The sequence below is a fragment of the Propithecus coquereli genome, unplaced genomic scaffold (genome assembly GCF_000956105.1).
Source record: "Propithecus coquereli isolate 6110/MARCELLA unplaced genomic scaffold, Pcoq_1.0 Scaffold6, whole genome shotgun sequence".
Taxonomy (NCBI): Eukaryota; Metazoa; Chordata; class Mammalia; order Primates; family Indriidae; genus Propithecus; species Propithecus coquereli.
The window spans coordinates 12,863,893-12,889,351 of NW_012151951.1; the positions used below are offsets into that span (position 1 = coordinate 12,863,893).

A 25,459-nucleotide genomic window follows, 5' to 3' on the forward strand; every position below is an offset into this window, starting at 1 on the left:
AGCAAGAAGTAGAGAAGAGTTTGGAGTTTGGAGCAAGATTTCCACTTACTGTCATTAAACCTAATATTTCAGGGCTTTGCATTTGGGGAAGAATCAGTCATTGTGCCTTTGCAGTGGGAAACATCCTGGCATTGATTCCCAGAGAATCGGGGTCCCTCCAGCCCAGCTTTGTCTCTAGTGTCTTGAGGGAGGATTCACTATCTTTTCCATGTGTGCAAAAGGCCAGGAGTCTAAAAGGAGTCTCTTCTTTTAGAAGTCTCTTCTTTTAAAAAACTTCTATGATGATAAATGTGTTTGGGGTATCCCATTAAGCTGGGAATTCCTTTGAAATTTTCATTTCTCTTTTCTCCCCATGGCCCAAAGATAGATCCTGGCCACATTTGGGTATAAACTCCTCAGCCTGGCCATGTTCTCTGGCCCCCGGAGAGCCATGTTCTGTTTGGAAAGAGCTGAGCAAAGGAAGGCTGTTTTTTCACTCGGGACCAGAATATCCTTACCAGAGCAGTAAGGGCTGCACGAGAGTAACTGGATCCATATGTTGACGCCGGTGCTAATGCTCAGCACATGGGCCAGGGAACTCCTCAGGAGGGGTCTGCCTCGCATTCTTAAAGAATGCCCCAGTAAACTCCAGAAAGGTCCGTGACTTAGGTGACAATGACATAGGCACAGCTTCTGGGTGTCACAGGCCCGGAGTTCCTGTAGAATGCGAGCCACAGCCGGCAATAGGAAAGGGCCTGGCTGGCCTTAGGGTGGACGGCACTGGCCTGCAGCCATCTTTGTGAGGCCGCAGGCTCCCCCAGATACCAGGGTTCTTACCAGCGCTGGGTGTGCTCTGCTCTGTTAAGGGATGGTGAATCTGAGGGTTGGTACTCAGGTCCCAGACTGTGTGTTGCACCGAATGGAAACATTTCACCCTCTGCGCAGAGACAGCAGTGCACAGTGGAAAGAACACCTACCTGCGAGCCAGCAGGCCTGGGCGGTGGAGCCATCGTGGCCCTAACTAGAAGTGACCTCTTCCTCATCTGGAAAGTGAGGAGGCAGGACATGGTGGCCTCTGAACCCCCCGCTCCCCCGCCACCGGCTCTCACAGTGTGGAACTGAGTGGTGCCTAAACTCGATGTGGAGGAGAATGAGGGGAGAAAGCAGGCACAGCTGGTCACACCCGCACAGGTGGACGTGGCCGCCATGACCCTCACCGGCATCGTATTCTAGTGCAGCTCTGTGTGCCGCGGGCCAAGTTCAGGAAACTGCTCTCAGGCCAGACTTCAGTCCTGAGCCTTGAATGAGTAAGCAGCAGCAGTCCCAGGAGGCAGAGACTGGCTGCCCCTAGACGACTACATTTCTTCCAAACCAGCACTGGGAAGTCAGCATCACCCCCACCCCCAATCCTCAGAGAGGAGAGCTTGGCATCCTCACCCTGCCTCTGCCACATGCCCCAGTCCTCCCCAAACCCCCACTCCTCCTGTCCCCACCACGCCACGCCTTCCTCCCTGCAGCCTCTGCTGGGTTTTTCCATGACCTGCCTTGTCTGTTGGTGGGATGGTTAGGAAAGCCTCACTCCCAGTAGCAGGGTGCTCCCGTGCACCCCCTTCCTGGCCCCAAGCAGGCCCTTTGATCGCTATGGTCCACTGCGCGCAACTGTAGTCTCTTCATCAAATGAGCACAGAACGAGACCAGCGGCAGCTCTGCCTGCAAGTCAGTCACCATGGCAACCAGCATTCCCCTCATTCTACTGTGAAAAGAAAATGGCTGTTGGAAGGATGTGCTCACTGAGTCTCTATTCCCTGGCCTGTTTTGTTCAGGCCCCTCCTTATTGGCTTTAAGAAGCTCCATGCATTGAACCAAATGTCTGTTGGCCTTTAGATTTTGGATTTACTGTACTTAAGAGGAAGAGAGGCAGAAGGAAGTTGAATTCGAATGAATAAAGCATATTTTCTACCATAAAACTATATTTTCATGAGGAACAGTTATCTGCTCCAAGCAGATAAACAAGGAGCAGATGAACATAGGAATCTGTGCGATCTGGTGCAATGTATTTTGTCTTATCAGTGCAATGGAATGGCAGCCTATAGATATTCAGAGAAAAATTCAGAAAAAGTAGCCAAGAGTACAGGGAATTCTGCAGAGCAGAGACTACAGGATTTCAGAAGAGTATCTGACTAATTGAGGTGATGATGTTTGATGTTGTCTCCCCTTATGGAGACACGTGTGTTGATCCTATAGTCACGAGGGAAGGTGAACATTTACTCTTAACCATCCCCTGCCTCAAAATCAGTGTGAATCTCCATAAGGACGAAGCATGGCAGCATCCGGAATTGTGAGAGACCCCTGAGCTCAGTTCTGGAGTATCAGGCTTCCTGCTCTTGACACAGCCGTGGGGACACTTCAGATTGACATCCAAAAGGAACTGGTTGGGCTGCTATTTCTGGGAACTCCAGAGTGTGGCTGTTTGGAGCAGGACCATAAGCCTTCTCAAAGGGCCCGAAACATTTAGGGCAGACATCACTCCGAATCTCCCGGGGGACCTGCACTCTCTGATAGGGGATGGCAATGGTCTGGGCTGTGTCCACTCCTGGCTGCAGTGTGAGGACACTTTGGTGGTGACAAGTTCCCAAAACCCAAACAACCTCCTCCCTTCACTCTTTCTTAAAGTGAGCCGAGGGACCCTGCTTTTGAATGAAAGTTGTGGATTTTATTCTCTAAAATTAGAATGTATATTTGAACTGGACTTTTTCTTTTTCAGTTTCTCTGCAGGTGGATATTGTTCCCAGCCAAGGGGAAATCAGCGTTGGAGAGTCCAAATTCTTCTTATGCCAAGGCAAGTGCCCTGAGCCCCACCCACTGCATTTTAGAATTTGCTTCAGAAATTCATCAGACAGAGCAGAAACCCGTGGGCCATGTGTGCCGGGCTGATCGCACCCCACCTAGAATTCTGGGCATCGCTCTGCTACAGGGTCAGTAGTGTGACCACTCAAGAGCCAGGCGAGCTCTCAGGCCCTTTCCTTCCCCTCACACAGGCTGCCTCAACATAGCGGAATGTGTCCTCTAGACTTCAGCTTGACAATGGAGGAGGCTCGGAGTTTTCTTAGGAAAATCAGCACAACTACCAGAATATTGAATCATCCCAGATGTGCTGCTCTGTAAACACCCAGAGTTCTATAAATGACAATGGAGAGCAGCACCAGCTCAGAAATAATGCTATAGGTCGATCTAAGGCCTATTTCTTAGAATCACCCAGAGCTTGAATATCTAAGAAGGTCTAAAACTTGCCTGAAAGTAAATTGAATTCTGGTATGTTACTTGTTTTAAGTACATATATCCTGCGTTTTCCAGATCTATTGTGAATACCAATATTCTGTTCCATAGTCCTCACCAAAGAGTTCTGGGATATGTCACACCTGGCATCCTTGTTTTTTGTTTAAAAAATAGGCCCTATTTCCACAGCTCGGATAATTATCAGAAAATGTCCTGGGGTGGAAAGGGCTTCAAATTAAGGCTCAGATTCTCTGTATGTGACATGACTGGGATTCAGAACATGGAAGAACCAGGAAAGAGCTGAGCTAGGTGTAAACTGTGACATTTAGCAAACAGCTTTTAGCGGGGAGGGGCCCTTAAATGCTATCATGATTTGCGTCGGATGAGGTGGCTTGTGGCCGCCGGATGTGTTCACTCGGCTCTGCCTTCATTACAGCAATTTCAATGATCTGGAGATGCAGCCGTGGAGCCCACAGCACATCTTGCAAATAGCGATATTTATTGAGAACATGATGGGACTTGAAAGGGAGACTGCTTCATTTCCATACTAAGCATCTGTGCAGGGCTGGGTGGCGCGGGCTGTGAAGGGTGCCGTGCAAAGAGGCAGGGTGCAGCCACGTCCACCAGGTCTGAGAGCCCTTTACCCTGTTCCAGCTCGATGTCTGGGGAAGGTCTGCAGCTGCAGACCGCTCCTCGTGGGTGCCTGGGGAAGGAGGCCTGGCCAGCTCTGGCTACCTTCCTTACAGCATGGGAGGAGGTGGATTTGTCTGTCTGAGGCAGGGGGTGCTGCCAGTTACGCCAGTTTGGTGCAGGCAGATGCTAGAATAAAGGTGGTTGGAATCTGGACTGCTACGCTAGCCAGTATCTCAGCTTCAGCTCAGGACACCATAATCTAAGCCTTTGAAAACAAGATGATCAGTCGGCTCAGAGCAGCTGGGCCCCTGGGCGCAGATCCTAGATATACTAACTCCTTTCATTCCCCTCTCTGTGAGGCACATAATTTCCAGCAGACAGTAGGTCCTGAACAAATATCTCTTCCCTCACTAAAGGTAGGACCCTGATTTAAAATAAATAAATCAGCACAAGCGGTTGCTGAGTTCTTTTCAACTATTGCCAGAGGTGTCATGTATATACTAGTTACACAGAAGCCAAGAAGGACTACATATCGTTCTAACGTAAATGGTCAGCCCTCCCCGATGTTGAAACCTTGATTGATCTCTTGTTCATTTACTCTTGCTGAGTCCCCCACTCTGGAAGGGACTTAGTCCTTTCAACTTCGGTAGTTTAAAAATAATCTCTTCCTCCTTAGTGGCAGGAGATGCCAAAGATAAAGACATCTCCTGGTTCTCCCCCAACGGAGAAAAGCTTACCCCGAACCAGCAGCGGATCTCAGTGGTGTGGAACGACGATTCTTCCTCCACCCTCACCATCTACAACGCCAACATCGACGACGCCGGCATTTACAAGTGTGTGGTCACTGGCGAGGATGGCAGTGAGTCGGAGGCCACCGTCAACGTGAAGATCTTCCGTAAGAGCCTCCTTCTTCTCCTATGTTCTGTGTCCTCTCCTTGTCAAGGAGACACGTGGGTTGTAGGAAGGGTGAGATGGCAACAGAAGACCAGCGGAGGGCCTCACAGGTCCCTTCTTCTCCCCCTAAGTCTTTTCTGACTTAGCTCAGAGCCCCACTACGTTCTTAAACAACGCTTGGCCAACTCAGAACTCACAACCCTGGTTCACAGTGGTCACAGCTACCCCCCAAAGGCCACCAGTCTCTAAATTCAAATTACACAGCTCCCAGAGGTCTGTTAGGGGCTCATCTGTCTGTTCCCCAAGCGTTGACTGAGCTTATACAATTCCTGTCTTCTTTCACTCTGCCCTGCCCAAAGGCTCCGTAGGATGGGGGATTATTATTTGAACACTCTGTGCCACTCAGAGCAGGAAGTTCCCATTGCCACTGAAACCCCGTCTGGAGGTGGCATCTCATTACCTTGTTACCATGCATGTGTCCCGTTGATCAGAGTAATGGAGGGCGACAGCTAATGGAACAGTATTGATTGCCACTGTGTGTATTGCCACTAAGTGTGATTTCCCTATGATCTTTTCTTCAGCATTCTCTATTCTGTAGGGAAGTTGGGGTGGGGCTGGGGGTAGGGGTCCAAGCGGGGGACAAAAAAGGGACTGATGACTGCTGTTACTCATTGTAGAACAGGTGTCCTCCCAATTCATTCTACCTGGGCATTGTGTTTCATTGGCATTGTCCCTCAGGCCAGGGACCCCATGAGACAGTGACCCCTTGGTAAAGACATTCCTTTCTTCCCGTAGACCTTTTTTGCACAAAGTGTGATAAATGTAGCACTCAGTGAGTAGATATTGGGTGTCGAGCACTGATAATATATTCCCCTGCTTCTGCCAGCTGCTCCACCTGGCGTTTGTGGCCAAGTGCCCTTCTCATACAGCGTATATCAGGATCCAACTTGCCTGGGATTCAAATCCAGGCAGCATGGCTCTAGTGGAAAGGGATCTTTGTGGAAGAGCCAGCTGTTCTCCTTCACTCTTCTGCTCGTTTTCCAGAGAAGCTCATGTTCAAGAATGCACCAACCCCACAAGAGTTCAGGGAGGGGGAGGATGCTGTGATCGTGTGCGATGTGGTCAGCTCCCTCCCACCAACCATCATCTGGAAACACAAAGGCCGAGATGTCGTCCTGAAAAAAGACGGTGAGACCCGAATCTCCCGGCAGCTGTCTTTCCTCTGGGCCACCAAGTTCCTTAGTTTGTCTACCTCTACCAGCACCTGAGACATTCCAATCCGAACTCAGATTCAGGTGTACCAGAACCTGCATGCAGTTTCCAGGTCCTGAATGGAAATACGTCTATAGCTGGTATAGACATTCAGACACTTGATTTCCTCTTCAAAGCAAAAGACAAGTTTCCAGTAGACTTTTGTTCCTGGCTGTATTTCAGAGCCAGGGACACATTTTCTTATTTCAGCTTACAACCCCACCCGATGGGACTGAAGTTAGGGAGAAGGAAAGAGGCTGAGCTAAGTGCCTGCAGATACCAGAGTTCTCTGACTGATCCTTGGGTGAACCCGCCTCTTGTCTCTTCTAGTCCGATTCATAGTCCTGTCCAACAACTACCTGCAGATCCGAGGCATCAAGAAAACAGATGAGGGCACTTACCGCTGTGAGGGCAGGATCCTGGCGCGGGGGGAGATCAACTTCAAGGACATTCAGGTCGTTGTGAATGGTGAGGAGATCCGTTCTTCCTGCTCTCTGTCTGCATTGCTACGACCTTGGTTTCCCAAAACCATTCTCTTTAATTCCTCTTTTGTCTATAAAGTAAATCCTGCCCTGACTCATTCATCCATCTCAGCTGCATCCCCTTCCCACCATAACCTGTGGGGGACTTTTTTGGTTTTTTAAAAATACACTTGCCTTTTGGATCTCCCCTCAACTGTGAGGGCTTTTTGTATAGTGATTGAATGTCCTTCACTGTCTTGCAGCACTAGAAACTTTCCCCATGCTTACTGATAAATTCTTCTTCCCCCTCATTGTCCTCGATGTCACTGTAATCCTGAAGTTAGTTCCCTGTTCAATGTTCAAGGAAAGTATTACAATCAATTCAGGCCTCAGAAGAGTCAGAATCATGGTCCGTGGGCTTATTAATCTTAATTTGCAATGTCAAATAAACACACCCATGGAATCGATCTGACATTTACAAGATGTTTACAGGAAATTATAATGTCAGTACTAAGAAAATAAGTAAATCATGGTTGAATTGTTTTGACTATTGATACATATTTTTTTTTTGCCAAACTCTCCCCCTCTCATTCCTTTGGTAAAAAACAGTTTGTGCACAAGGTTGTTTATGACAATCACAGAGAAATGTCACTCTCTGGGGAGCTGGTGCGTCTCCAATTGGCATTAACCATCTAACCACCAAGAGCAGTAGTTTCCAACTTTTTCCAGTATGAAGAGCCCCTTTTTAGCGTCAAGTTCCACTGACCCTTGTAGCTATTATATTTAATATGCATTGATTGAGAAACTGTATAATGAAAAATAGCTACTATAAATCGAATACTGTTTTAACATGAGTAAAATGTATTTTTATAGCTTCTCAACTCTTGGAAAACAAGAATGCATGTCTGTGGGAGAACTGCCTATTCACTTTACAGTAGTTAATTTAATACGCACACGTACTTAGATTACTTACACTGACTCTGCAGCCACCCGGGACCCTTGACTCCCAGGCTGAGACCCCCTGACCTGGGGGCCCCTGGAGGTGCCTCTTCTCCAGGCCTTTGGGTTCTTCCAAGTTTTCACAACCACATCTGACACCCTTCTTTCCTTCAGTGCCACCCACCGTGCAGGCCAGGCAGAACATTGTGAATGCCACCGCCAACCTCGGACAGTCCGTCACCCTGGTGTGCGACGCTGACGGCTTCCCAGAGCCCACCATGAGCTGGACAAAGTAAGAAACTGGCTCATGGCTTTTATCATGGAATGGAAAAGGGGGCATCATAGGGTCTGGTCCATTCTGGCATTATAGCAGATTAGATGTAGGCTTCTTGGGAGTGTTATCTGCAGGTGAAGAATGGATTCTTTCTGTAAGGTTCTCTTGCCTTGTGCATTGAATTGTTCCTTCATTTCCAGTCTTGCAGGGGCAGAACCAGAGGGTGTAGCCTTGCGGGTAGGGAGGACTCTTTGAAACCTTCATGTTGTGTAGTTTGGAGCCCTTGGATAGAGTCCCAAGAATGAGTAGAGAAATAAAAGGTATATGCGGAAGTACAACTTGGTGTCTTAACGTTTTGTGACACCAAGTTGTCAGCATTCTGTGCAAAGTAATTACAAATAAACATCTCAACTCTGTGGTCAAAATCATGCTCCTTTGCGTTTCTTTACCCTGCAGGGATGGAGAACAGATAGAGAATGAGGAAGACGATGAGAAGTACATCTTCAGCGATGACAGCTCTGAGCTGACCATCAGGAAGGTGGACAAGAACGATGAGGCTGAGTACGTCTGCATTGCTGAGAACAAGGCTGGAGAGCAGGATGCGTCCATCCACCTCAAAGTCTTTGGTAAGGCCAAGGTCATGGCTCTGCCACAGTTCCTCTTATACCATGCACTTGACCTATCAGCAAGACTGTGTTCGCGCCACCTTGGAATGTATCCCAAACGCGACCATTTCTCACCGGCTCCACCACCTAAGCCGTAGTCCAGGCCACTGTCAGCCTCACCTGGACAATGGGACGGTCTCCTTGCTGGTCTCCCTGCATTCCCTCTCGGTCCCCTTCATTCCCTTCTACTCATGGTAGCCAAAGTGGCCTAAGTGCCACTCATCTGTTTAAAATCCCCCAGCGGCTTCCTCTTGCAGCCAGAATGGAATCCAGACCCCCCATCAGGGCCTACAAGGCCAAACCTTCCTCTCCAGCCTCGTCTCTCCTTCACTGTGCTCCACATTTGAAGCTCTCCGACCACACAGGCCTTCTTTCTGTCCCTCGGACACACCGAGCCTGTTCCCTGTCTCAGGGACGTTGCACTTGCTATTTCTTCTGCTTGGAATATCATTCCTCATGTCCCCTCCAAGCCAGCTTTTTGATCCATCATGCAGATCTCAACCCAAACCTACCTTCTCGAGGATTCCTGCCCCCACTGCCCTGGGTAGTACAGCTCCCCCATCCCCATGCCCACCCACCTCCACCACTCACCTCTGTCATGGCTCTTACCTCCTCTATTGCACTTGTCAGAACACGAATTAATCTCATCTACGAAGCTGTTTGGGGGATTGTTCGTCTTTCACCTCCACTAGCGTGTAAACTCCAAGACGGCAGAACGCTGGCTGTCTTGTACATCGCATCTTCCCTGACTCTAAATGCACCGGATCCACAATAGGCCCTTGGTAAACACAGTGCCCAACTGGCTGGCTGCCACGCCTCCTCTGCGTCCTTCCCTGCCTGTGTTAAGCAGTGTCACAGGACGTCATGAAAAGAGCCACCACATCTCTACTCACTCTATCTTCATACACTCAGAAAATGTTCATTTCTTTCAGAACTGAAATGCATTTTGACCTGACCTTGAAAAGAGAACATTTGTTGCAGAGAAATGTTTAACGTAGTGGCTCTCAACTCTGTCTTCACATCTGTTTGAAAAACACAGATAAGGTGGTCACCTGTAGAAGGTGCTTCTAGAGTACAAATGCCAGACGGGCTGTTCCAGTGCATCTGGAAACCAGGGTTGAACCCTGTTTGTTTAGCCTGATCAGGAGAGCCGTTTGTAAACACAGACCTTTGAAAATCAATGTTCATATGCAAATGACCTGCTGTTTATTCCGTAATGACAACTGGGTTTAGAAACAGGTTATCCGTTTGGTTCAAGTTACTTGTGTAATAGGTACTTGAAAGTGAATGCTAAACTTCTTGAAAAATATTCTTGAGAGTCTTCTCACTGAGGTTTTATTAAGTTTTCCCATATTATAGAAAAATACAGGTGCGTTTGTTAATTTATTCCTTCATTTAATAAATATTTATTGGGCATCATTGTTGCTAGACAAAGGGGCTACAGAGATGAGTAGGGATATGGCCCCTTGACCCTGAGAAGCACCAAGAGGGAGATAAACATATAAGCATATAAGTTATAATAGTGTCAGCAGCATTTAACCCACTATGGACCCAGCCGTTGCTGAGTTCACAGAGGTGAACAGCACGGACTCTGTCCTCAGGAGCAGGTTCACAGGCTAATGTAGATGGTCACCGCTGGAATCTGAAATGACAACCCATTATAATGACTTCATAAGAGCAATATGCACAGCGTTTTACAGGAAAGATTTCTGGTCCTTCATGACATAAGTTGAAGAAGTCATCACGGCCGGACACGGTGGTTCATGCCTGTAATCCTAGCACTCTGAGAGGCCGAGGCAGGCGGATTGTTTGAGCTCAGGAGTTTGAGACCAGCCTGAGCAAGAGAAAGACCCCATCTCTACTAAAAATAGAAAGAAATTAATCGGACAACTAAAAAAATATAGAGAAAAAATTAGCTGGGCATTGTGGCGCATGTCTATAGTCCCAGCTACTCGGGAGGCTGAGGCAGAAGGATTGCTTGAGCCCAGGAGTTTGAGGTTGCTGTGAGCTAGGCCGATGCCATGTCACTCTAGCCCAGGCAAAAAAGTGAGACTCTGTCTCAAAAAAAAAAAAAAAAGAGTCATCACAACCACGTGCTATTTCACGAGTAGGCATTACCCAGCAGAAGATGGGGTGGTTGGCCATTTCAGGCCGCCTGTGTACAGACACAGAGGTAGGAAAAGCATATGTTTGCTGAGCGAGAGCTGTTTGTGGACGGGCTGTGTCTGTTACACTCACAGATATGTCCCCAGAGCCTAGGACGGTACCTAGCATATAATAGGCACTAGTATTCGAATAAATGAAGGGACTGCCATTAGTTCCATGTGAATGAAGCATAGCACACGTGGCAGGGAGATGAGCCTGGAAACATGTTATCATCATTTGTCTTTAGGAAATTATTAATATTTTAGACATTAACCCCATAAAGTAATAATAATAACAACCAACACAAACCAAGCACTTATAATATGCCAAGCACTATGTGAAGTGCTATCCATAAATTAGCTCTTTTAAATCCTCATCACAGCCCTGTGAGCTAGATTTAATTATGATCCCCATTTCACAAATGAAGACCCTGAGCACAGAGAGATGAGGTTGCTCCACCCAAGAAGCCAGGACTCAAACCAAGGCAGTTGGCTTCAAATTCCATTCCCTAAGCTCACAGTGGTGGTTGCCACTCCATGAAACCCAAGAGAACACACACTGTGTCTAGATCACATAGGGAATGACCAGCAATACTAGAACTAGCGCACTCTGCCTCTACCACCACGTAGCTCATGTTTCTCTGTAGGAGCACACTCAGCTCTGACGTGGCTGGGCAAGAGCAGATCTCAGCTTCCCTTCCTGGCCTCTCTGGTGGTGAGGCTGCCCCAGGAAAGAGGGGTGGGTGGTAGTGAGTGCAGGACCACGTGGGACCATGGGCTAATGAAGAAAGTGGGCCAGGTCAAGGGGAGGAGGTGATGAGGCGGGGGAAGTCGGATGGGAGAATTGGCAACACAGGATTTGTCTTCCCACCCTCCACCTTGGACACATAAACACCCTCCGGCATCACTGGTGGAGAAACAGGGCAGGTCCCCCAGCAGTAGCAGAGTCTACAGCAAGAGGTAGAAGAGGAAAGAATCCTGTAGCTTAGATAGTAAGGAAGAGCTCAGAACTCTGGTAGCTTCAAGAAGGGATGGCAGTCAGTAGGTAAGGGACATATCTAAGTTAGGGACTGTCACAATTGTACCTAAATGACATCATTTTTTCCTAAGAGAAGGGTACATTCTAGCATGCATTGCCCTAGTTATTAGCTAGGTGCTCTTTTTACTAAGCAGTTGCATCCTACCTTTCTTTAAATTTGGCAGTGAATTTCCATTGCTCCTTTCCCCATGTGCCCTTCTAAAGAAGTTTCGTCTCCCCAGATGCTTATTATCTCGTGTTAAAGCTCTTGAGGTCTCTTACTGCTGTGGGCTAGTTCACCAGCAGACAGAAGCCTTGCTTAGCTGACACCTCGTGACTAAAGCAATCCTTGAGGGATACGGCAGAGAACAAGCAGGAGCCTGAAGGAAGGTGCACCTGGGCATGCCCAGGTATACTGTCCAAGATCTTTGTTCAGCAAAGCAGGGGCCTCAGGGCACTCCCTGGGCTAGGGTTGCAGGAGCCTGGATTGGAGGAGTGGGAGTAGACAAGTCTGGCTTTGAGTGGCAGGCCTGCTTGGCACACTCCCAGGACAGCTGTGCTTACCAGAGGGTCCCTGGGGAAAGGTGCAGTGGAATAGTCCGAGGCACTAAGTCCCATGGAGGCAGGAGGAGAATAGAATAGGGATCCAAAAGCTAAGGGCCCACAGCAGAGCTTAATTAAGATGCAGCAAGGACTGTCAGAAGGTGTGACCTGGAGAGATTCCTCTAGGTGCTGGAATGCAGAGGGAGGGAATCTTTTTTAAGCCGGGTGACCCAGCATGTGTCCTTGTTTGCCCAATAATGCCCCTTGTCCTGATGTAATTATTTAGAGCACCCCTCTTCATTCTCAAGAGTGTCCCAATTTAGACAAAAAATTACATACATCGCTTTTGCTAAGGCGATATTCTAAACCTTCAAAGTTAGGTCTGACAGTAGCACTGCCTCTGGAGTCAGAGAAGATTAAGTCATCAGTGAGAAGCTCGCCCTCCTTCCAGCAGCCCTCTGTAGACTGTACAAGATTAGCCACTGTTAATAATGTTTTTAAAAAGAATATGGTTTACTTTTTTCTGAGGACTTGTACAATGCGCCCTTTGTAACCATGTGGGAAATGGAGCCACCGAGACCAAATATTAATAGATGTTAACTGACCCTTGTCTGTCTTCTGTTAACCTTTGGCTGCCAGGACAAAATGCTGTAGGTCAGGAGAAGGTCAGAGAAACACTGTCTAGATCTCAGAGTCTGACCAGGTCCCAAGAGGGCAGAAATTCAGCCTCCCTAGGACTATCTCCAGACCCCAAAACAACTGTTCAGTTTAGTAAATTCAGTCGTTTGGCTGAATTTTTTTTGTTTTACTTTTTTCATTCTGTGATTTTGACAGTATAGAAATTTGACTTTTACTTTACCTTTATTTTACTTTATTCTCTTTACCTTTTTGTGTTTTCGGTTTATTTTATTTTACCTGTATTTTACATTATTTTACCCTCTTAAAATAATCCTATTCAATGGCACTTAGAACTTAGTCCTTTCAATACAAGTTATAACCTCCTTGAAAATCATATTTATCAAGATAAACTCAAAGCCTTCTCTAGGAAAACCTCATCCATGTGGACTTAATCAACTCAAATTTGTGACCATTTGGCCACATTGGGTTGGGATGTGCCTTACGTACCATCCATCAGAAAAGAATTTGCTAGCAAGCTGTTAGTTAGTACAGATTAACTTTATGAGAATATTTGAACTAGATAGGTGTTTTTATATAGAAGCAGGCATTTGCTACAAAAAATGTATAGCTCTATCACTGTTTTCCATTTATTAAAGCAGCAGCAAAGACCTCAACTTGGAGGCTATACACAGGCAGTGCTTCATTAGCCTACTTGGCGTTCCTGTATGAGTTTGAATATAAAGCAAATGTAGTTATTTCAAAAACCAGCTACAATTCTGATTTCTTTGTTTGCTTGTTTGTCTAGCCTGTCCTTTTTCTCTATTAGTGAAATAAGTTACATTTGTGCAGAGTTATCTTTTCTCTTCTATGGAAAGTTCAGCAATTTCAGAGCATAATTGTTTTAAATTGGCAAAATTCAATTTTCTCTAATGTTTTAACGTTTAACTCTGCTTTGGAGTGCTTGTGTTTTCTTGCATTACCCAAAACATTTGGAAAATGAACTCATCTCAACTCATCTCCTTCCCCTCCTCAGCCCGTCCCCAGCCCCCGCCCAGTTCCTCGTCTACTGACACCATCTTCTAGTCATTAAGTGTCACAGTCATTTGTACTCCTTCTTACTCTTTCTTTTGACTCTCTCCATCCCTACGTGCCCTCCATCCATTTGCTCTGTCCCCCAAACCTCCCTTCAGCATCTCTCTTAAAGTTGTCCTGACTTTCTGTTCCCCCGAAACGGCCTCGTTCAGGGCTCAATGTTACCTCACATCCAGGTCATTGCCAGGGCTTCCATATTGGTTTTCCCACCTCAAGGTTTTCTCCATTCTAAACCATCTTAAAATTTTCCTAGACTAAGCTTCTTGAAATACGAATGACCCCATTCCCCTGACCAAACTCTGCCGGTGGTCTGGGCCCCACCAGCCAGTGGGTAAAATTCTACCAATCCAGCCTGCCTCCCTCTGCCTCACGCCACGCTGCTCTCTTCCCAGCCCTCTCTACACATGTTCTCCCTTCTTTGCTTTTATTCAAGCAGTTTTCTGCACTTGGAAAGACCCTGTCTCTACCCCAAAGTTCTACTTGCTGAAAATCTAATGGCCCAGCCTCAAAGCTGTCTCTTCTTAAAGGCTCCAACCAGGGGAGTGTTCTTCCTCCACGTCTTTCCCCCACATCCATTGCTCTTAGCATTTGAATTCTACAGGATAAGTTTGTTGTAATGATTCCTGTGGTTTCTGAGCTTTCACATGCCCACTTCATTGTAAGCTTCTTGGAGGTTCAGCTCTCGATCTCCTAAAACATCTAGATCAGGGCCTTGTATTTTGTACATAGATAACCTTAGTTGAATGGGTGCACATCATCATTTAAAGCCAGAAAGCTAAGTAATTAGGTAAACTCAAAGAAATGTTTTGTCTTTGCAGCAAAACCCAAAATCACTTATGTAGAGAACCAGACTGCCATGGAATTGGAGGAGCAGGTTACTCTCACCTGTGAAGCTTCTGGGGACCCCATTCCCTCCATCACCTGGAGAACTTCCACCCGGAACATCAGCAGTGAAGAAAAGGTATAATGTTGCCCAAGAGTTTCAGGGCCATGGAACGTAGACTTGAAGCAGATTGAGTCTGCCTGTGCCCAGTTCTCTTTGGTGAGCTAAAAGCTGGAATGTGGTCAGCAAAGGCCATACCCAGGGCCTGTGGCCTTCCTCCTGCAGTCTGCAGGACATGGCCTGCTCAGCATCCCCTTGCAATGGAACAGGCACAATTCCTTGTATAGATGGGCAGCAGGGGTGTGATGTTAATGGGCATGCTCTTTGGATGTTCGGGGAGGGAGGCAATAGTGATTTTCAAACCCAGGGTTATGGAACTGTGAGGAACAAGGACAAGCCAAGGTCCTGGTGCACCAGATGACATTATGATCATCTCAGAAGCACCTAAGGAAATGTCTTCCAGAGATAATCGGGATCAAAATGAGCCTATTAATTCTTTTCCTTGCGTTTTGTATACTCATGCTATATATGCACTTATGCACAAAAGCTTGGTTGCCTTTGTGTCTGCCTGTATTCTTGGTCACATTTGGATACCATTTTGTTCTAAAGGCAAAAATAATTAGCAGTTTCTAAATGATGATTATACCAGTTATACAATATATTCACTGAAGTTTTAAGAACATTGTACCAACCTTCCTGGTAAGTTAAAGTAACTGAAGAGATTTACCTTTAAAGCACATGGATTTATAGGCCACCGGAAAGCTATCTTTATTATTGACAATATATAAAAATTGAAGTGACCACATGTCATGCAATCCTTGGCTATTGAGTAGGTCAAAAGCAAGAGGAAAAAGCTTGGGTTTAAAGCAACTTAAACCCTCTTATGGCTCTTCTCCAATCTCATTTCGCATATCCTATAGTAATGGGCTTCATTTTAGTTGGCCAAAGTTTTGTCACCTATGCAGGAGTAATGGCCTTAGTCTTAAAGAACATTTATAATGGATTGCTTATTGACCAGAATGTCAGAAATGATAGATCTTCACTCTTCTGCCTGCCTAAAGGAAATGCCTAGAGAGGATAAACTCAAATAAAGCCAGAAAAGGGGAATGTGAAATACTAGAGCTAAATTTGGGCTTTGCATTTGAGGAACTTATTTCTGACCAACGAATAGAAAACAAAACTAAATCAAAAGCAACAGAAATTGCTATTTCAAATAACCCATTATTTATTTTTTGCAAGTTTTACCTCTAGAGTTGAATTCAACTTAACAAAATCTCAACTGAGGAACTGCTAAGTATTTTTGAAACTCACATATGCTGTTTGATACTGTGAAAACCAACTAGATTAAGAAATGTGGTGTTTACTTGGATACATTCTTTATCGACATTGAAATTAAGCCCTCAGCTAAGATTTCAGCTCCCATCATGTGTGTTATGTGGATTAAATGTACATTTCAGGGCTTATACCATAGGGCCACTGCCAGGCAGATCTTTCTACATCAGCTAAAAAAGTATATTTGTCCAGAGTGGCCCAGTATATATCTTTGACTTGCAGTGAAGGACAGAAATAATATCTGTCTCAGATGAATGATGCTTTTAAAATCTTTTCTAGGAATAGCTCAACAGCCAAGCTAGACCAGAAGGGTTATTAAGATTTGTGCCTACCAAGGTTCTTTAATAGGTTGGCACTTCTGGCTTGTATCTGTGATTTCATTTTTATAGAATGAGAATAAATAGCCAGGAATAAATACACACTTACACTTACTCAATATTGAGACTGAAGGTGTCCAGCAGAGACTATCTCAAGCCTAGAAGGGACAACTTTTAATATAATGTAGTTATCAGTATAGATCATCTGTCTTTGATAATCATTTAAGCCCAGCCACATGGGTTATATTGGATATTATGGTTCTTTTTACTCTGGACTACTTTCAAGTCTACTTGAAGTGACGTGATTGGGACACAAGTGAATCAGTGTTAGAACGAGTCCTCCAAATCAGCCAATGATGTGACAACAGATCAATGGATTTGCCTAAATGAAGCTGCATAAGAAAATTTCCCATTAATCCATCAATTATATATTGACATAAAGAGGCATGATGTCCATCTTATACTGTGGATGGCTAATAATTAAGAAAACAAATATGGGCTATTCATGAGCAGGTTGGAGTCCAGATAGTAAATTTTGCTTTTACTTTGGCAGCCTTTCCCCATGCTCTCCTCCATCCAAAGTTGCATTATATGTAATTAGGTACCAGTATTACTAGCATCCCTGAATTGTAGGAGCAGAAGAAAACAATTTTCTTTTTAAGATCAGTATGATTGGCTGAGCAGGTGACAATAGACCAGGTAAAGAAGCCTCCTGAGAGTGAGACACATAAAATGCCAAAATCATAGAAGGTTGAAAGGCACCTTTTGAGGTCATCCAGTCTCACCTCGCACCCTTTTTAGCATCCCTGCCAGGAGGTCACCAAGCCCCTGTGTGAAGGGTGATGGCATCGGTCCTCTGCAAGGGAATTGGCCAACACTGAAGGACAGAAAGGACTGCTTTAGTGCCCCCCTTCACTCAGTCCTCCCCAGCTCTGCCACTCAGTCCTTTGGATGAGAGCCATCAAAGTGCTCTCTAATTTTCCTTCAGTCAATCTACTCATCTTTCCTTTAACACACCAGTTATTTTCACTGTTTCTCATATGTTATGGTTTCCACGTTTTTACCCCTCCAGTTGTCCTATACTAGGTAGCTTCAGTTCACTCCCACTCTTCTAAAATTTTGACATGTCCAGTGTAACTACTGCAGACTCCAGTAGGGTTCTTGCCTCCTTGATCTGAACACCAACACACAGTTAAAGGTGCATTAGCTCTTGAGCAGCTGCCTCATTGTCTTGCTTCCTGTTGAGCTTGTGGTCAACTAAAGGCTCAGGTCTTTTTTACATGAACTGCATTGAAGCCACATATCCCCTCTCCTGTTCTTATGCAATTGATTGCTTAACCAATAATGCAGAATTTTATATTTATTTCTGTTAAGAAATTATATTTTGCTTGTTGCAGCCCAGGGTTTCTCAACAAAGTCACCGTGGCGATTTGGGAAGAATCTTCCTTCCCTAGGACTTTCCTATGCATTGCAAGATATTTAGCATCTCTTGCTGGTCCCCTTCCCTTAAATGCCAGTAGCCAACTCTAATCATTACTAAAAAGGCCGCATGTACAAACACCCCCCTGGCTTGAGAATGACTATTTGAGCCTATCTTTCCAATCGGTCAGGACTGCTTTTCATCAGAATTCTCCTTAGAAGTCTGTGGGTTTGGGGCATTTCAAGCCACATGGGCCCCCTATTTTATATATGCATATTAAAAGTAATGAGATAGAAGCAATGGGGATCCCAGCTCTAAGCATAGAGCCCAAGGGCAGGCAATCGAGTAGCCTTCCCAATGCAGTTGGCATCTAACATTTGTATTAGTTCCAACCTTGTATGAACACTTAATTGAAATATCTTTGCCCAAGTCACTGATAAAAATGTTGACTGGGACAAGGTCAGGTATAGACCCTTAGACTGCCACAGTGCCATGGTGCTCTCTCGTGATTTTTATGGCTTTCGCGGAAGGTTCAATGATTCCTTTAATAAAGTTAGTTACAACATAAGCTAATTAAAGCAGCTTTGCCTTTTGCTTCACTGCTGAGTTTAGTATTACCCTTCTTAAGGGAAGAGGGGGGGAAAAGGCTTTCAACCGAGGCACACGATGAGTGCCTTTCTAATGGAATTCCAATGTTCTTGTTCATTAAAAAAGGAAGGGGGCAGATAAAGCAAAAACCAATACGATGAGCATGAACATCCCACCCTACCTCTGCTCGTGTGTCTGATCGAGTCTAATCACTTGTTTGAGAATGATCCTTGTCTATCCGTTAGGCTTCAGCTAGTAGAGTTGGTTTAGCTCAGCAACTGATAATATTAATAGTTAAGTTAAGTCTAATTGTTTGGGTCACTGAGATCATTAAAGTAGGTAAGTTGTCAAAAAGTTGAATCATTTCTTAATGGTCGCTCTTATGTTGACCAAAAATAAAAAATGTTTGACCATCATAAGTCAGTTCAGTCATGTGTATAAAGGTCACTGTGATCTTTCAGAAAGTTTGTGCATCCACGTTTCTTTCATTACTCATCCTGCCCAGATTCCTATTCAATATTGCCAGGTGTTTGGGGGAGATGCTAAATTCCAGGCACTAATTACATACTGAGACCAGGGAAGATGATTTGCGTACTCTATCCCTGGCAGAAAAAGTCCATCATGTGCTTATTTGAACATCTCTGTATCTTTGAAATAACTTGGAAAGAAAGGTCTATGAAGCCTTAATGATTAAGGAAAAGCGTAGTAGAGTTGAGATCAGAAGAGAGAGAAAACAAAATGAAAAGCACCTTCTGAACCTCGAATCTAGGGCTGACAGAATATCCTACAAATAAGCGAGACCTTTTGAAATTCTGGATTCTTTGGAAGCTGCTGCTTTCTTTTTCCCAAAAAGAATTCCTGATTCAACACAAACCCAATGCCCACTTTTAAATGCTGAAAAGGTGACTGCATTAAGCAGCGTCTGACTTATCCACTGTGGGGGTACATGTAAAACAGGGACTGCTTAGGATAATTATAGAGATGTTTCACCTTAGTTTATATACATATTCCTGCAGAGTGATATGTAAGATAATAAAACGTGAATGTTAAAACAACCTAGAACTAACAATTTTTGGAGCGTTACTAATCATACCCTAATGTATTTCATAAGTGTGTATATTTGCATATCAGTTTGTCTTAAATTGGGCCACGGCTCCACCAAATTAGTAGGGCCAAGATATTTCCTATCATTCCACCAGGCATACGGGTAGGAAAGCAGGATACTAGAAGCATTGTGTTACTATCAACTATTTATTCTAAAAGCCAAAGAACCGTAGTGATTTGGGAGAGACACAAGAAGTATCAGATTTGAAAAGCAAATAACTGTATATGATATGGCCCCTAAAAAAAAAGAAAGATCTTAATTCATATAGCCCTGGCATGTGACAGACAAGCTTCTCAGTGATGTGGAACTGGCAACCACATTTGACATGCTGGCCCACTGTTACTTTAGTCTATGCATGTTCCTCTGTTCTCACTTCCTTCTTCATTCTAACATCATGTGACATGACCCAATATTTCCATCTTCATGTCTCACAAAAGCTCATCGCATTTAGTGAACTCGTACTAAATGTTTGCTGCCTCATTTGCATTCCCTGGATTGCATTGCTGTGTTTCTAGCATCTTTTCTATCTTTATTCCATCTGAACATCAGGGACAATTAGGCAGTCGTGCCACCTAATAAAAAGAACAATGCAGCTACAATGTCTTTAACTCCTGGTATGAAAAACTGTAAGCAGAGTAGATTCCCAAGTGCCAGAGAAATAAAAAATCTACATGGGTGGAAAAGTCCCCAGACCTCTGTGTCCCTGAGTTGGCTCACTCCCTCGTGAATGCCATGTTTGATGAAGATGGTACATGCTGGAACACGCATGCCATTGGCCGTTCTCTGCCTTTAAGGACTGGAACTCTACCACAACCACTTGCATTTGGTATCCTCAAAGCTTCCAGACCCATAGTCTTAAGGACTGCATACTTCTCATTTCTAGCGTACCTCTTTGCTCCTTGCTTTGTTCCTGATTTTTAATAGACTGCATGCAAAAAATTATAAAATGCATGAGCATAAAATGGCATTAGTATATCTGTGATAAGCTGTCTAATAAAATCCAAAGGAGGAAACCTGCTAAGTATCTGTAGATTATGTGGTTAGAACTAAGAGTGTCACCAAATACTACCAGGAATATTTAAAGTGTTTTGGAATAGGAGCAGTCTGATGTGTCTGCTGGTATCCATATATATGTCTCCGAAGATTAGGAAAGGCTTTACCTTTTGAGTTATACATTTTAATGTGCATAAGGGGGAAAAAAGATGAACATAAGCTAAATCTTAAAATTAAATTGGGTAATAAACACACCATTGAAAGTGGGCCTTGGAAAAAGTTCTGAATTAAAAAGAAGCTGCATGTGCACGGAATGCAGTGTGATACATCAATTCTCTAAAGCAACATGTTGTAAAATTTTACTGCTTTCTTGTTGTGTTTTATATCTTGTTCTCTCCAGGCTTCGTGGACTCGACCAGAGAAGCAAGAGGTATAGCTTACCTGACCGCTAGCCAGTCTTTAGTTTTGAAAGCATTACAGTTTAACTCACCGTTGCAGTTTAATAACCAGACATGCTAAACTAATTAGTAATTTAGTTAGATTACAGAATAGGTCGATAGTGGTAGACATTACTTAGCAATAGTGTCCTTTTAGGATGAGCAAGCAAGCTGTGTTGGGAGTGGATGAACAAATCCTTATTATTTCCTAAAACTGGATCTTATTCTCTTGCTGGTGCTGGTAAAATCGCATCCAGGTAATTATACTGATAGAAGTAAATTGCCCCAATTCCCAGGCCAGGAGTTGTGAAATGATGAAATGTTTTTGAACTCTCAGTGGTTCATGTGGCTTTGGACCATAAAGTCATAGAGTTAGTGATCTAAACACCCACTCATCCCTTTCCTTTCCAGCTCAACTCATCTTGTTGCTCACTTATTTTATAATGATTGGTCTTGGAAAATTACCACGTCGCATTTCATCTCAAAAGCAATGCAAATGACATCTCTTGTTGGTTTTCCCAAATTGCTAAACATATCTGTTACTTTTAAAGAGCATTAAATTTACTAGATTAGAACGATTTGGTACAAATCGTTTTATGTTTTTTAAAGTCAGTGGCATTTAGCGTTTGAAATTTCTCTGACTACTTGCTTCAGTTTGGGTAATGTGGGACCTAGTTTGAAAACTGAAGCTAAATATTAATCTTTAGATCTTAATTGCTACATCCCAAGACCATACTTATGATCGTGCCTATCATTTTTTACCTGATTTGTCGATTAAGTGACATATTACGAAATAAAAACTAGTATATTTTAGATGAGATTCAAGGATCTAATCTATACATACTTTCTTTAAAAATAGCTTTTGTCTCTTCTCCAATGGAGCTTTGGTACTATAAAAACAAATGCAGAATATGGTGATCCTATAGACTCTGTATTTTAATTTTAAAGACTATCCTCTCAGTCTTTCAGGAATGATAATTATTCAGAACATATAATTCATGTGTTCAGGTCATGGCTATGCATATTTAATGCTGTTTAATATTTAAAAGTTGCCTGCGTGTCCCCAGGCACTGAACAAGTATCTGCATGTGAACACACTGCCATTATCAAATCTAGTTCATTATAAGCTGCCTTTGTACCACGCCTTCCTCCAGGTCATAGAAATGCAGTTAATTGTACATCCTCAATGAAATGCTTCCCTTCTGTGGCACAAGAATCACTTAGAGCTTTCACAGGTTGGGTGTTTTATTGCCCAAAATATCATGGACCCTTTGGGACTGGGAAAGGGACAGAAGAGGGTTAATTATCAGCCACTCTTAAGCAGCTACAGATCTCATTCTGCTTGGCCTTGGACATCTTTCCTTTGTCATCTGATTTAGAGGAGGAGCTGAGATTTATCAGGGAGCATTAAAGCGATGTTAAGAGAATTATTGTTATAAGTGGAAGTAATAGGTTTACTCCCAGGAAAGCAGACACCTCACTCCGTTTTCCAGAAGTGTCCTTATCTGGAGTGTCTCACTTTGGTCATAATTGACTTTCAAGCGAAGGCTGCCCCTGGGGCTCGGGAGTTCTATTCTCTCCTTTTTGTCTCATTCAGGGATGAAGACCTTAAGTCCAGATGAGTGTCAAAGAAGGCTCGGGTTAGGGCCAATTTCATTTTGTAAGTTCTAAAAAGCCTTAGCATTTTTAGATGGGAGGCAAAAATATTTTGATGAGAAGAAGAATTATAATTGCCTTTCGTGCCTTTTGGGAAAAAAAAAAAAAAAAGATCTTCTTGCCACCATGATCTTTCCACACTTGCCCAGAGCTCATCTGCTCCCTCTGCCGCCACAGCCTGGGTGTCAGCATGGCTTTTGGTCTGGATGGCTTATAGGTGTCACTGTCTGACTTTGTCCTGGGGCCAGAGTAAAACATGTTGGGGGTGGGAATCTAATCACATGGGGTCTACTTGTGTATCCTCAAAGGGAAAACTGGGTATCTGGCAAATAATCCCATCATCAGATCTGTAGTCAGCCACTGCAAAATAAGAATTCTCTACAGAATTCTCAACAGACCTACTGGTCTGTTGACATCATTAAAGGAGAGAAATTTCCACACAGAGTAGTTCAGAAAAGAAACCAGATAGGAGAAAAAAAAAAGTATGGTGGTCCATGCCACCATTTTCTGAGCTTCTCTTCAACCATTTTCTAGATTATTCCAAGTAAAGACTGCTCCTCCCTGTTGTTAAAGTCCTACTTTTACCTCATAATTTTCTTTGCCTCTTTTATTGCTTTCTTTGTCTCTTCCTTATGGAAATATTCTCTTGACTTCCTGAAAATTAGGGTCAAATTTCCAGGGTTGTGGTGGCAGCCCATGCACCAGTCCTGTCTGTGTCACAAAGAGTCATAGTTCAGTTCCTCGTTGGCATCACAGAGGTAACTAGAAAGGCCAGGGATGGACCTCGAGTTCCCTCTGCCTTCAGCCTTGCTGTGATTTTGGAAAACAGGAGTGACAAGCAGGTCAGGCCAGTCCTTTAGAGATAAATGCAGGGATGGCTTCATGCTCTCCATGCCACTAGTGTAGACTGACAGCTAAAGATTTTTCTCTGGTGTATGAAAAGAGCCACTGGGATGTATCAGCAAAACACCGCTAGCCCATGAGAAAGGGGGTCCTGTGATCCACCCAACAAACTGGGGTCTCGAGGCTTTCTAGTGACATGCTGCACACCTGTGTGTTGTCATCTCTTATTAGTGTGGGGTACAGCTTCTCAACCAACCAGGCCCCCAGGTTTGTAAGTTGAATGGCAACATCACAACACTCATCTCAGGGAGGAGTGGCAGTCAGAGCGATAGACAGTGATGACTTTGCTTGGTGCTGCTGTCTTCTTGCTAGAAGTTGCTTTCCAGCTTCCAGACATGAAATGTGAGGGGACTTAAGTAACTGGAGTGGACTAAATCTGTTAGTGATGGCAAAGGGACTTCTTGTGGTAGGTCTGAGGCTGCTGCACAAGGCCAATGCTCCTTGTTTTTGAGCATCCTAGACTGGCTGTCATATGACATTGCATTTCTGGGCTTCAAGCTTCCAAACCAGCGTACAAACAGAACCTGAAGCCAAGTGCTCTTTCATTTTTTAAAGACCCAACCGAGGGGATATCAGATGCCAGATGCAGCACAGCCTCCTCTCCATCTCTGCAGAACATCATATACTGGAGATAAGAGGGTGGCCCAGCCCACAAGGAACAGGGGACCCCTTCTTCAGATTACCAGCTTTCTTGAGGATCTGAACTTGGCCCACATGCCTAGACTCTTTCTGGGCTAGCAGCCATTTCACTTAGAATGTCAAGGGGAAAAACCCTGGGAGATATTCCGGTGCTCATTGCCTAAGGACCTTATGCTTATCCTCTCTTTGGCCAGTCATTGTAATTCTGGAGACCCAGGAAGCCAATTGCAATATCAAGACCTATGAAATGGTGATGACCATGGTCTCAAGGACCCCAGATCTGCCTGGGACTCTCTGTACCACTGTCCCTACAGAAAGAACCTAGTTACTCTCACTTCCAGCTCAATAGCTCAACTCCTGAGCTTTGAGTTATTTGACTTGTTTTTAAATGGAATTATTTCACTTTTAAGCACCCAGGAAAGAGAGGCATCTGCAGAAATATAGCTTTCTTGTATAATTTCTTATGTTGAGCATATTCAAATTTTCTATCCCATGTACATGTAGCATGGAACTGGCAGATGGGAAGATTGGAAGGAGGGGAGGGGAAGGCAGGCTCCCAGAATCTCATGAGGCAAGGCTGCTGCTGTGGGAGTATCTGCTGGCCAGGGCTTTCGGTTCCATTTTAGACATCCCAAATAAAGTCGACTTGAGGGACCTAGCCCCAAACCAGTCTTGGCACTTAGTTAAAGCCACCTGACATAGCTGAGTCCCGCTTTCTGGTTTGGATCCACCCAAGTCCCCACGGTGTTCCCCACAGCCTCCCCTATTAGGTGGCACCTAAAGTAAGACTCAGCCATTGTCTCAGAGAGGAGAGGGGGTCAGACTGGTCACAGACAAGTGATGGCCTAGTCTCCTCGCCCGCCCTGCCATAGCACTGCTGCCTGCCACCCTGCCTCAGGCTCTGACATGCCCCCTCCCTCCCGGCAGACCCTGGATGGGCACATGGTGGTGCGCAGCCACGCCCGCGTGTCGTCGCTGACCCTAAAGAGCATCCAGTACACAGACGCTGGAGAGTACATCTGCACTGCCAGCAACACCATCGGCCAGGACTCCCAGTCCATGTACTTGGAAGTGCAATGTGAGGAAGGACTGGGGAAGACGCAGGGGAGGGAGGGACAGTGCAGGATCGAGATGAGGGGAAAACAGCAGCACGGACCTATGCCCTACCCTGAGTGCTCTGCTCATGTCCCCCCTGGCAGTCGGCCCTAGGCCAGGCCTCTTCAGAGCTGTGTCCCCCGAGCCACCGCGCACACACCATCCCCAGGCTTCTTACAAGCCTGCAAAGCCCCTTGAGTCTCCCCATGCCACTTGTGTGCACAGGAATTCCAAAACAGCCCTGACTTCCACTCTACCAGGCACCACCTCTGCTTCAGAGCACACCCAGTGCCAGGAGACAGGA

At 44.9% G+C, this 25,459-nt stretch overlaps 1 protein-coding gene across 6 annotated transcripts in view; it reads left to right on the forward strand.

The window, feature by feature from the left end:
* Nucleotides 1-25,459, forward strand: part of NCAM1 (neural cell adhesion molecule 1) — a 301,367-nt gene that overhangs the window by 230,872 nt on the left and 45,036 nt on the right. For 5 of the 6 annotated variants that reach the window (XM_012659194.1, XM_012659197.1, XM_012659192.1 and 2 more), the window contains exons 2-9: nucleotides 2,744-2,818; nucleotides 4,565-4,783; nucleotides 5,827-5,970; nucleotides 6,364-6,501; nucleotides 7,608-7,725; nucleotides 8,164-8,333; nucleotides 14,606-14,748; nucleotides 24,988-25,138. In XM_012659194.1, the coding sequence (XP_012514648.1) occupies nucleotides 2,744-2,818; nucleotides 4,565-4,783; nucleotides 5,827-5,970; nucleotides 6,364-6,501; nucleotides 7,608-7,725; nucleotides 8,164-8,333; nucleotides 14,606-14,748; nucleotides 24,988-25,138 (1,158 nt within the window). Of the gene's footprint in view, nucleotides 1-2,743; nucleotides 2,819-4,564; nucleotides 4,784-5,826; nucleotides 5,971-6,363; nucleotides 6,502-7,607; nucleotides 7,726-8,163; nucleotides 8,334-14,605; nucleotides 14,749-20,825; nucleotides 20,856-24,987; nucleotides 25,139-25,459 lie in introns of all 6 variants that reach the window. The other variant, XM_012659193.1, reaches the window with a different exon arrangement.